Source organism: Leptosomus discolor, chromosome 2, assembly GCF_034619465.1.
Source record: "Leptosomus discolor isolate bLepDis1 chromosome 2, bLepDis1.hap2, whole genome shotgun sequence".
NCBI lineage: Eukaryota > Metazoa > Chordata > Aves > Leptosomiformes > Leptosomidae > Leptosomus > Leptosomus discolor.
In genome coordinates this window covers 16,836,804-16,849,553 of record NC_141392.1, presented here as the reverse complement: position 1 = coordinate 16,849,553, position 12,750 = coordinate 16,836,804, and the positions used below count along the sequence as shown (strand labels likewise).

At 42.5% G+C, this 12,750-nt stretch overlaps 1 protein-coding gene across 1 annotated transcript; it reads right to left on the bottom strand.

Moving 5' to 3' along the window:
* Positions 1–507: 507 nt before the first annotated feature.
* EPHX1 (epoxide hydrolase 1) lies at positions 508–12,495 on the bottom strand. The gene is made up of 8 exons (XM_009954334.2): positions 12,316–12,495; positions 10,239–10,419; positions 7,766–7,993; positions 6,580–6,709; positions 5,885–6,099; positions 3,370–3,478; positions 2,268–2,393; positions 508–733 (listed from the first exon to the last, which is right to left on the bottom strand). The coding sequence occupies exons 1-8, from the start codon at positions 12,493–12,495 to the stop codon at positions 508–510; spliced, it is 1,395 nt and encodes a 464-aa protein (XP_009952636.1).
* Between the last annotated feature and the right edge of the window lie 255 nt (positions 12,496–12,750).

Sequence of the window (12,750 nt, the reverse complement as noted above, 5' to 3'; positions counted from 1 at the left end):
CAGCCAGCTGGCTAGTTTAAAGGTACTGTAGATCTTCAATGCTGATTAACCGATGCCCTCATGCAAGCTGGGTCTTGCCAGGCTGCTGCCCCTTTTTTACATGAGGAACCTCACACCTACGCCAACTCAAGTTTTACTGCTGCCCTGAAAAAAAGCCCTTCATGACAATTAAACGGTTACTAGTTACGTTATTAGTTGTAAGGGCTGTTTTTCAATTTCAAAGCAAAGAGTCGGGAATACGACAGAACAGGTTTTAGAAGTCTGCTTGGGGGAGAAGACATCCAAGTAATCTTTGTGCTACTTTCTTAGCCTAGCTGAACAAAAAAACCCAACCCCAAACCAGAAGGTCCCTGCGGCAGTATCTCATCGAGAGATCCTGCATTTTTCTTGCTGTCCTCTCTTGCATCTGGTCAAGAATAAGATCTAATTACATGGATTACAGTAGACTTAGTAAGGCCTGTATATGTGCTAAGCTATAAGCAATTTCCCTGCTGTTTGTCAGGGGAGTTATTCTCTTTTCTTTCTCCAAAGTTGCTCTTTTTCTACTTTCCCAACAAATTGCAGAATATCTTCAGCAAGAAGTTCAGGTTCTTCCAAAGCTGCAAAGTGGCCACCTCGAGGCATGAAATGGAAGGAAACTATGTTGGTGTATTTCTTCTGGGCCCAAGCCTGGGGTGTGTGCATGATTTCATTGGGGAAGGAGGCAATGCCAGTAGGTACTTGTACGGTGAGCCTGAGAAAGGAGAGAGAACAATTTTCATCTTTCAAACACTTAACTCTGCAAGAAATGGGAAGTCCCAAGGAAATGCTGTTCTTAAACAGTGGGCAAACTGTTGTTAGGCAATTCAAATGTGACTTCCACATCCTAAATGTGAAGACTAGACAACACACCCATTCCTGGGGGGAAAAAAAATAAAATTTTTGCATATATTGATATTAAGGCAATTTTGCAAGGGGTTCAGGGCCTGGGAGGTAGGAGCATGGAAACTGAGAAGAGAGCCCTGGAAGGTGATGTGTATCGAGTTTCCTCATGTGCATTCACGGCTCCAGAGCCCTGTATCGAGGGGAAAGCACACAGTTTGACAAGGGCTGGGGAGAGATTTACAGTGAAGATTACAACTAGAACATGTTGAGCCTGGCAGGACAACTGGAGGGTAGGCAGGGGAAGAATTACCTTGAACGGCTGCAAAGGGGGAGGAATAACAGAGATTAAATCTAGACTGTTCAGAGGAAACATTTCTGAACATGAGACCTGACCCTGTAAAGTAGCTCTTGCTTTTAACTGGTACCAATGCACTCTACAGAACATTTTCGCATTAGTAAGCGTAAGGAAGCAACAGGATTTGAGGGGAAAAGCATCTTAGAAAGTGGAATGATCTGTGCTTGTTATAAAGAGAGCAACATTTTCTAGGTTTAAATATCCCATACACCTAAGCTCCATGGCCAGATGTGACAGACTTTAAAATTTAGATACAAAAATTGTTGGGCACATGACCACTGGAAGCCTGAAAACAGGGAGCCTAATTTTACATAGGACTTTGAGACTCTCTCCTCTAGGTCTGTAGAAGCTCATATAGCTCATCTCACGTAGGCAGAAGCGGAGCAGGATGCTGCCCACAGTGTAGCCACAACAGCTTCAAGAACTGAGTCAGTTTCCTGGGAGCACCTTTTCACAGCTAAATAAATGCCACGGCAGTGAGAGGTGGTTGCAGATACCTCAGGGCAGGTTTAAGCCTTTGCTAATACTCAAGCTGACACAAGTAGATGCAACCAAGCTGCTGTCTTAAGTGCCTGTGCAGCAGGAACATCAAATTAGCATTTGTCAGTATACTGAAGTTGCTTCCAAAGGTAGGACTTAAATCTTTTGCAGAAAAAGGCAAATTGTGTCCAGAAAAGTACTAGAACTACAAATAAACTGTAAACAAACAAACCTGACTGCGTGACTCAGTCACAGGCTGATGTAGTAACTGAAGTAAAGTCTGGAAGGACTTGCACATGCTTTTGCCTAGTTGGGTAGACTGTGAAGGGGAGGTCCTCAAGCGGCGCCTCCAGTCAGATCTCCCTACTGATGGTTCAGGATTCTGACCTAATTACCGTGTTTTCCAAGCACAACACCGTACATCAACTAACAGACCTGTCCTGTAGAGGAACACTGCGATACAGCATTACTTTTCCTCAGCATTCACAAACTTGCAGCAGTTATAAGACATGAGCAACCCTAACATTAAGTTCAGGGCAAAATATTTAAAGAAAAAACCCACACTTACCTTTCATGTTTCTGTGTGCCTATCCCCTTCTGCACATTTTCTTTGTAGAAACGCATTGAGGAGACTATACAGCCTGACACCCAGTAGATCATGATATTGGTGAGCAGATCATCCAGGTTAAACTTCCTGAATAGGTAAGCACAGAGATTGCTTAGTTAGAACTGAACACCATTTTGTGTTACTTTAGCAGGGAATTGACTTGGGTTTGGTTGTAAGAAAAAAAAGTTAAAGGAAAAAATAGTTAATTTGGTTAAGAAGAGTTGAGAGGCGAGGTGTGCTACTCCCCCTCTGTCAGTGACCAATTAAGCACGTTAAAGGCTTTCAGGCACAAACTGGGAAGTGACGTTTTAACTCCTACACGGAAGGCAGACTCCAACAAGCACTTGAGCAGCACAGCTGTCTGCACTGTCCGTGGACTGGGAGGGCGGGAGCAGAAGAGCACATGGAAGAGCTTGTGCCATTTATTATTCGTAACCTGAAATGCTGCCGTGAGCCTTCAGCAGAGCCATCGCACACCACGTGCTGTAAACGGTGCACGTTCCGTATCAGCATTAGCTGTGCCGGGCAAACACCCCATTCGCATCGGTGGTCACTGGACCTTTCCGTAACATGGCCCTTTGCCCCGTTCCTGCCAGGTACCCCTCAGCCGTCTGCAAAGCGGACTTCATCTCAGATTTCTACCCGCACTAAGAACGATCCTTGATTAGCAAACGGCAGGTAGATGAAGCAATGCTGATCAATCTAAAGCAAATTCATACAGAGTTAAGTATTAGTGTTAAAAAGAATCACGAGTTCTGTTCCTTAGCATCTTAATGCAGGTTGAACTTTCGTTTTTCTGTCCTAAATGAGATTCTGCCACCGAAGTCAGTTTTTAATACCCAGAAGTTGCAGGGTGTTATCTCTTTTCTAGGAGAAAAAGGTGGGAAGGGAGTCCATCAGCCTTCGTGGCCTGTTTGTTTGCTCCTTTGTGTGCTGTACTACACCATTTGTAGTCACTACAGGCTCCCTAGGAGGTCTGAGGCGATCAATTCAAACAAAGTTCTTTAGCTACGGCTCTGGGCTTAGCCACCTCACCCAACACAGCGTAAGAGGAAACACTTACCTCTCTAGTCCTCCATCCTCTAAATTACGGAATTCCAGATCAGTCCACGTAGAGAACTTCTCCAAGATGTACGCGGCCAGTCCTACAGGAGAGTCATTCAAACCACAACCTGAAAAGGAGAAGGAAAATTTAACTACCACTGCGATATCTGACTACTGAGCTCAGACTGTTGTAGAAGTGGCCCGTTATATATAACACAGGGTAGATAACGTTACAGAGCTGTTGCAGCAGCTGCGTTCTTAAATAAATAAATAAAATAGTAGAACAAGTTGGAGCCCTTTATTGCTGAATCATAACCTGACAGTATCTGCAAACCAACAGGCTCCCCATTAGCTCACACTGTACGGTTTTTGAAGTGCTGCAACAATATTGGATTTCTGCTGGCTTTTTTTTTTCTTGTAAGCTAATAAGATTAAGCTGTACATGCCAAGTATGGTTTGCTTCCATTAATCTGGAAGCCGTCGTGCATTAAACAGCATTACAGGGCCAAACCCCACATGCCTACACATGGCCAGGAGAATTTGCACCATTATCTAACAGCAAAAACATTTTAAGGATTATTAGAAAGTCATTAAGGAAGAACAAGGTTTTACTACAAGGTCCATCTTCTCAGTTAGCAATAACCAACTACCTTCATGTAGAACAAGGCTTAATATACTTTTTATAGTTTGTTTTGCTTGGACAGAAAAACACACCTGCCCCTGGAACTTTGCTAATACAACCTAGTGCTGTGAAATACAGGGACCATAAACTGTCCCAGCTGCTCAGAAAAAGCTTTTCCTGAGGAACAGCAATGTATTTGAAGTGGAACTCATGCAACCCAACCTTCCTGAAAGATGCCTAAGGCTACAGCTAGCACAATTTCTTCAGTAATTGCTATTGAAACATATTACTTGTTTGATAAGTGAAACTCAACTATCATTGATAACCAAAATACCAAGTGTTTGAAAAAGTTACACTGAGCACGCTTTCCAGATCTGCAGAACTAGGTGAGCAGTAGCCTGTTCTCATACACTTACTGAGAACAGAAGAGTACATCGGTTTACATACAGGGAAAATTGACATTGATCCGAACAGTACTTTGAATACAGGCCCTGCCTAGTGCAGTCACTTGAAAAAGAACCTGCTCCACGCATGTTTCCCAAGAAGTAAGTGTAAAATCAAATCCATGCAAGCCAGTTCGATCAAAAGCCAGCTCTGAAGCAATCAACAGTACAGGATTAGCAAGTGTAGTACATAGATCTCAAAAGCCAGAGACAATTTCCTCGCTTAGGAGAGCGCACAAGATAGACCTGTACCACCAGAAGTCTCAGGACGGCTCTGGTGGCCTCCATGGCTGTGCTTCTTCCAGCTGCCCTACGCTCCTTCTACAGAGTGTTCTATCTCCCAGCGGGAACCTGCCACCTGCCACACTCCTCTCTGCTTTGTCCTCAAAATTGCAGGAGTGCTCCTGCTCCAGCTCCCAAAACATGAACCGGCTGCTGGTTCCCAGTCCGTGCAGTCCACTCTGCCAGACCATACAGCACTGGTAGGGACAAGAACCAGCCAGAAAACCACAGCAGAAGGAGCATGGCTAGGCATCTTTTAGCTACTGGCTCCCCCATCTTTTCTTAAAGAACAAAAGGAATTGGAGACTAGTAATTTTTAGAAACCAAAACTCAAAGGAAGCAATATTATTTAAAATCCAAATATCACTTTGCCTGCACATTTTAAGGCTATACTGGCTTGTAGGTAAGCTTAGGGAAAACCATTAAGAAATCATTTCCTTAGCTATGTTTTTAATAAAACCCCTGAGTGAATTGCTGCTGCACTGCACTAAACTAAAATATATTCAGTATTCTTGACTCAGTTGCAAAAGATATTTTTAAAATAGAAACAGTTAATACTCCGATACTTAAAGCAGTCAAGCAATCTGAGTGACTAGCTCACCTAGAAAACACACTTATAGGTACACTTTTTTTTTTCCTTGAAAGTCTGCAAATGATTCAGAACAATGAGTGAAAACAAAATTTGATTTTACTTTTCAGGTATTACTTACGCCTATAAATAAGCTACATTGCCTGCTGAGACAGTTAAAAGCTTCTCATCTTTTACATCATTTGAGTGTGATCCATTCTCTGGGCAGAACTATCTTCTGCGCTCAGTGTAGCTGCATTTGAAATAGAATTACAGTCCCCGGTGACAGCAGAAGTGGAAAAGTATTAAATAAACTATTTTATTTGCAAAAACTGAAACAAGGTCAGTGGCACTTAGAGCATGCCCTATTTTTATGGGTGGATTTACCGCTTCTACATACAAAAGTCAGTGTAACGCTATATACCCACATGTAACCTTCTCTGACCTGGATACAGAAAAGGAGCCCACCTTTTAACACCTCTAACCTTCCTGCTTCAATGCCCCAAAAAAATATTTTCTACATATTTTAAGCAGTACGTTTTGTTCGTATGAAAGCAGAACTAAACCAAACAGACTAAGTATTCTGAGCTGAAAAGGCTGGTTTGTTTGTTTCTTTTACCAACAGTATCAGGCTTTGTAGCCTGTATGTGCGCATAGCCAGACTCCAACAAGATCCTGTAGAGCCCTTTTTCCAAGAAGGGAAACATCCGTCTAACATCTTCATCCTGGAAACCGAAGAGCCGTGGAAGGTGGCGGCCCAGCAGGATGGAGAGCAGGTGAATGAATCCCATGTTTGTAACTGAGGCTAGATTTAAATGGAGGCCTTTCACATGGCTGCAAACAGAAATGGAAAAAGCCCCCACAAATTAACAAAACCAAAATATGATTCAAAGTTGTTACCTTTAAAATGGTATTAACAAAAATGTAATTCCGGCCCGCTATTACATCATGACCTTAGCTGTACTTTGTAGTGGGGCTTTTCACCAAAAATGAGAAGTCAAAGGGGCAACTGTCAGTAATCAGCACCCACTTCTGGGCACTAAGCCACAAATCCCCTTTTGTTACAAGTACCTATCCCACTCCAGACCCCAGTGGGGAAACCACTGCACAACTGTTTGAAAGAACAGGTATACAGTATAAACCAAAGCGTGTAATTTTGGATCACTGCTTAACACTGAGCACTGAAGGGAGAAACTACACACTCCTTGTATGAGGACTTGGACAGGAACTCTCAAGTGCACAGGAAATAACTGTTCAAAGCCTAAAGCAGCTTTGCATGCCAATCATGCAGCAGTGTACCAAAGGGGTACTCACCTGGGAGCTATCTGGGCCAGATTGGTGCAGATGAGCCAGCCCCAGTCACCACCTTGTGCGTAGAACTCGTTGAATCCCAGTCTGAGCATCAATTCATAAAAAATAGAAGCGGCACTTACAGAATTAAAGTCTGCATTAAAAAAAAAAAAACAAACAAAAAACAACAACAAAACCACTGTTGTATTAATTCCAGCTACACTTCTGACTGTGCAGCATTTATTCTCCCCATAAAGGTAACGTCCAAGTTCCTAAAAAGCCAAGTCCATTTTTCCTTGCCTGTCTGACAGACTATATGCAAGCCCCTGTCACATCATCCAGATGAGGTCTAGAGAGCAAGCAGAAACCATGAGGAGAAAGTCCAGCCTTCGTTGCAGACTAGGGTTCTCCTAACGCCGCCAGCTGCCCACGCGCTTGCCCCCCCCACACAAAGGGGTTGCCAGGCTCCCTTTAAACCGTAGTCATACCCTGGCTGAGCCCTGCTGAGGCACTCAGCATCGCCCAGGGAATGTGCTTCCATTTTGTCTACTGTGAGCACAGTCTCAACTTAATGACAGCTGGAAACTTGCAAGTTTCCAGTAGTAATGCCCTTCACTGAACGCTGACCACATAAATCATAACCAGGGAAGTAGAGAAAAGCAAAACCAACCCTCCCCACATTGTTCATCTGCACACATAATTAAATACTAAACTCGGTATCACTTTAAATACTACCTTGCTCCAATTTGTTGCAGCTTGTGTTTGTGTAACTCAGAGCACAAGCTGAACAAGGAGGTATTTGGCTGCAGTCTACCACATAGATACACAAATTGGTTTGTTTCAACTGTTGCTTCTCACCTACCTGTATAATGCTGTTGAATATGGATTCCAAACACGCAAAAGGAAGAGTAACAAATTAAGTTTACTCTTCCTGCTCACCCACACACAATTCATTGACTCAATTACAATTCATGAGTTGTCACTTCATAACTTTTTAGTCCTTTGTAAATTATGGATACATTGCTCCTGAAACTACTTAGTGGTGTCACCTGAAGTCACACTCTTATCTCCCTCTTCACACATAACACACAGGATCTTTGTTTCTACGCTGGGAAAAGAAGAAGTGCCAGGAGTTACTGTTCTGCTAACAGGGACTGTCTCGCTGTGAGACTAGGCTTGTGCTAGTTCAGTTTCTTTTCACACATCATACCTTTTTTGTGGGGTGCTTCTGAGAAACCATAACCAGGGATAGATGGGCAAATGACTTCAAAAATGTGTTCAGCACTGAGGCCATGGCTTGCAGGATCCGTCAGGAGAGGGATAATTTTGTAAAACTCGTAAAAGGAGCCAGGCCAACCATGGACCATTAATAATGGCTTTGCAGACTGGCCTTCAGGCAAACAAGGAGGCTTTACGTGAACAAAATGGATATCAATGCCTGTAAAAACAAAATAATTAATTAACATGCCCAAATTTACCATGACACTGAAACTAATCACAGAACAGACTATGAATAAGTCTTTTCTGAAGTCCTTTTTTGGTGAGCCTGCAAACACACTGCACTTCTCTGGATCCATTTATCCAAGGACCTTTATAATGGGCAATTAAGCATCATGGCAGCCAAATGAGGTCGGCATATTTCTGGTTTAAAACAAATTATCAAATTAAGGCATAGAAGTGAAGCAATCTACTAACGGTAACACAGTGACTCACACAGCTTAAAGGCAGAAGAGATGATTACATCATTTAGTCCAAGTGCCCTTAAATTTCACCCAAATGTCCCTACACGGCACCAGATAGGCTTCAGCCAACCACAGATTTTTCTTCCTGAAAGGCACACAATTGCAACTTGAAGGCTTCAAGAGACAGGGAATCCATCATAACTAGCAGCTGTTTGTTTGGGGGTGTTAATCACTTTCCTTGTTCTGTGCATGCCTTACTTTCCATTTGAACATGTCTGGCTTCTGGCTTCTGCCTCCAGCCGTTGATCCCAATGTTACAGCAAAAGGAATTTAAAAAGCCTTCAGTAAGTATTCTCTGTCTATGGAGGCCTCCTGTAACCAAGTCACACATCTTAACTGCTGATAAATCGATCATGCTGAATCAAGGATTTGAAAAAGTGCCCTGCTAAAAGCGAGCTGAGGTGCTCAATTTTGTAGTTTTCTGCCTTTTGTCCAAAGCTTTCAGTATCTCTTTAAGTGAGTAAACCAAACCAGGAAACTGTTCTAGTACCAGTCTCCTCGTTGTTAAGTGAAAAGGTAAAAATTGCAGTCCTGTTTCCTTTGTGATCCTTACAGTATGTAAGCAGTAGGTTTCACACAGGGTTGCACTAGTTGCCTCAGGTGAACTGCTTTTCCTCAAAGCCATTCAGGGCTTTGCTTTCCAGGAAACAATAACTGGTTCTTAGTAGAGCCTCAATGCCTCATTTCTTGATGTAGTTAAGCACATTTTACTGACATCAACTCCAGCTCGACAGCAATCCCACTCTCTTTCGCTGACTCAGATTTCCCCATCCTTGACAATTCTGTGGATTTCTGTATTCTCTGAAAAACTTTCAAGTGATGACAGAAGCTAGGAATCTGATATACGGCATGTTTGGTCTTGCCTTTTCACATTTTCACATCTCATCTCTGTAATCATTCCTAACATTGAAACTTCTCTTCCTATTGCTACACATAGTGCATTGTCCTTAGCTTCTCTTCCCTTTCTTGTCTCAGACGATATATCTTTTTTTTTTTTTTCCTAAGGGAAGACTTTTTGCTTTTATCTTTCTCAGCACTAACCATGTTGTATACATTTAAATAAAATCTTTATGTTCTAACCACTATGTGACAACTGTTTATTGTCCCAAATCCATTTTAAGCATTACAGTGAACTGCCCTGATTGAAATAACGTATAATTATGGTGCAAGTAAAAACGTAATAGCATAATCTCAAGCTTGTATTTTGCCATCACGTGAGACAATTGCCTGCTGTGCTCTGAATCTACAACTGTACCCCAAAATGACCCCAGCACAACCCTAACTCAAGCATTTAAAATGTCCGGTCTAAAACGTCTCCAGCACCAGCAGTGCTCAGCTCAATGGCCTCTTTCAAAAGGTGTCTGTGCTTTGAGTGAAAAGACAAACCCTTCACTCACTCACACCTGGCAGCACGTCAGCCCCAAGGAAAGGCATTCTGCATTTCTAGGCCTATGAATCCTTGCAACGGTGCAGCAGAGCACACCTGCCCTGCCAAGCAGGGACAACCCGAGCGGCCAGCACACCCAGCTGAGGAGGGCTGCCAGACTGATGGCATCATCATGACAGCAGCAGCTTGGGAACTACAAGGAGCAAGAGGAGGCATCTGTGGGTATTTTTGCGTGATTGCACGCAAGTCAGGGAACACATGTACATCTTGAGATCCCGTTCTGTTTTCAAATGCCCGTGCTTGGCTCCTGTTGACATCAGATGACAACCGATCCATGCACAAGGGAATTCCATTTGTCATTCTTCATCCTAAAGGCTTCAGTTACGATGAAGGAGTTTCTCGCTGCTCCAGCAGCGGTGCCAGTGATCCACGCCGTGGCAGCCAGGGACAGAAAGTCCACGCGACACAACCATTGCATTCTTACCACTGAGATCCCTTGTGGACAAGATTATGTATTACTGTTTGCTTATTTTCTAAAGGAAAAAGACACACACCTTGAATCTTAGTTTTGAATTGTGGGTACTTGTTGAGGATTTCAACTTGTTTCTTCCAGTTGAACTGGTTTTTCCAGTAGGAGACAACCTTCCTGAGATACACGGTGTTAGTCCCATAATTGAAGCAACTGCTCTCCAGTGGCTCAGTGAATCGAGCCTGGTCAAGTCTCCTGAATAAGTCCTATAGGAAAAAAGAAAGAAGAGACATTACAAGCACTTGTGCCTGCCACCCTGTGCAAGCTCTACCGTGCGTGGTTTCTAGTTATTCCCAAGTGAAACAAGAACAATGAAAATAGCATCTCTGATGACATCTGTGCATTTTGCTGATGCTTCATAGCTGTTCCAATTCTTTTTCTCCTCCAGATGGCCACCTTCCTCTTCCATTTACAGCTGTTCTTAACACTCTGTGTCTTTGTTTTGCAGGGCTGGCTAATCTGTTTGCTAGGCTGATAACCACCGAGGACAATACACTCTTCTGACAGTACCATGGCTTCACAGTTTAAGTCTTGTTGCTTTTCCACGGTACCTCGTTCCCCAGGTTACCTGTGAGCCCAACGTCACAGTCAATGCATGGATCTGGCCCAGACCTTTTGCTCTCCTTCCCAAACCAGGGGGCTGGATGTCTTCACTGGGAAACATTGCGAGGGATTTCGCATAGTCACAAAGTTGGTGAAACTAGACTGGAACTGAAGTTTCCTACTCTAGAATAACTATGGAAGTGACCTTCCCAGTGCTCTTCGAGGTTACAGGGTTTACTGATGATACTGCAAAATGAGTCCAGCATCACTCAGCTGGCAAGGACAGCCAAGAGCCCCTTCCTACTGCGAACAAAGGCACAGAATAGTTGCAGATGGAAGGCAGGTCTGGAAATCTAATCCTGCTCAGACCTCCATGGGGTTTAAACCTGAACAGCATTTTCTAATATAGCAACAGAGACACAGCGCTCACTCTGACAAAGATGAGTTAGGTGCATGCACTGGCTCACGCCTCGCACTGAACGGGCAGTCTTGGTCTAGGCAAGATGTTAGGCTGTCAGCTCACTGTTTTGGCACTGTTTTGGCATTTAACAGTGTACTGTTATGAAGTTTTTTAACAGTGTACTTAAATGAAGTTTTTAACATGTCTTTACATACACACTTTTTGTCTGTGCTCGACACCTTTTAAAAATGTTTTAGTAATGTACACTAGCATAACTTTAACTCCTAGTTTACGTAAGAATGTATTTAGAATCAGTTTTCTACCAATGGATTATGTTGCAGTAGCTGTCATAATACAGAATTGCATGTTTCAAAAACATCTGTAAGTTAGAAATTACCTAGCTTTGTGTCGGCAGTGTAAGGCGAAAACATACTGGTGATCAATGTCCATTGATATTACTAAGGAGGGCAAACAAAGTGTTAAAAAACCCAGGCCTTACTGAGAAAATAGGAATCCATTATAAATTAATAATATGAGCAATCCCATGAGTACTGTTTCAATCACTACTCCACACAGATGTATGAAATTGTGCAATCCCCAACTTAAGCACACACAATCAAAATCTTGCTATCTAACAAATTCTGCAACGTATCTGTTTACTGTAATTACCACTGTGCTATTAGTGTTGACCAAAGCAGATCATTAATTACAGAAGAATCAGCATCCAACACAGCTGCAAACATAAAGCAGTCAAGAAAATGAGATATTCATAATTGCTTTTGAAAGAAAAAAAAAAAAAAAAAGACATTGTTCTTATTCTGGTCTACACAATCAAACTGAGGAAAGTGCACAAACAGGGACGGAGAGTTAAGTAATCTGTAATATGATTTTTATGTTTATTGGGCTTTGCAGAGTAGGTTTATTTACTAGCAATCTTGCAACAGCCAGCTGAGAACAAAATTGTATAGCAGGATGTGAAATCTGCCTATGCATACCTATCTTCTGAAGCACTGAAAAATCCCTTCACCCAAGGCCTGAATGTGATTGCTCATTCTCATAAAAGTAACTACTGGTTCAATTTTAAAATTATTTCCAAACAAGTTCTACATTTATTTGGCCATTTCTTTCTTCTTTCTCCCCAGTATAGAGATTTGCTTACGCTCAGCTCTTCTTCTGTAGTTTCCACCTTAAATGGCCAAATAGTTGTATCTTCTTCAGCATCGGGCTTTTGTCCCTTGCCCCACCATCCCTCTTCGAAGGGTAACGTCTCTTCTTTCTTCTTGGAAAATAAGAAGTAGATGACGATTGTCCCCAGAACCAGGAATACTTCAAGCAGCATAATGCCTGCAAGAGAAGGACAGAACTCTGGTAAGCCCAACCAGATAGTTCAGAGACATGCGACGTGCTTTGTAAAGACTGTAGAGGTTTACTCGCTTTTAAAGATAGGATTCGATCCACGTGATGTTCTGTCACTCACAGGACATCAACATTTCTGAAAAATTTCAGAAATAGGATGTTTTAACCTACAGAACTTAAATGGAGGCGGAAGTAAGTGTTTTACATAAAAGACACTTAGTAAAAACAGAACTCAAAG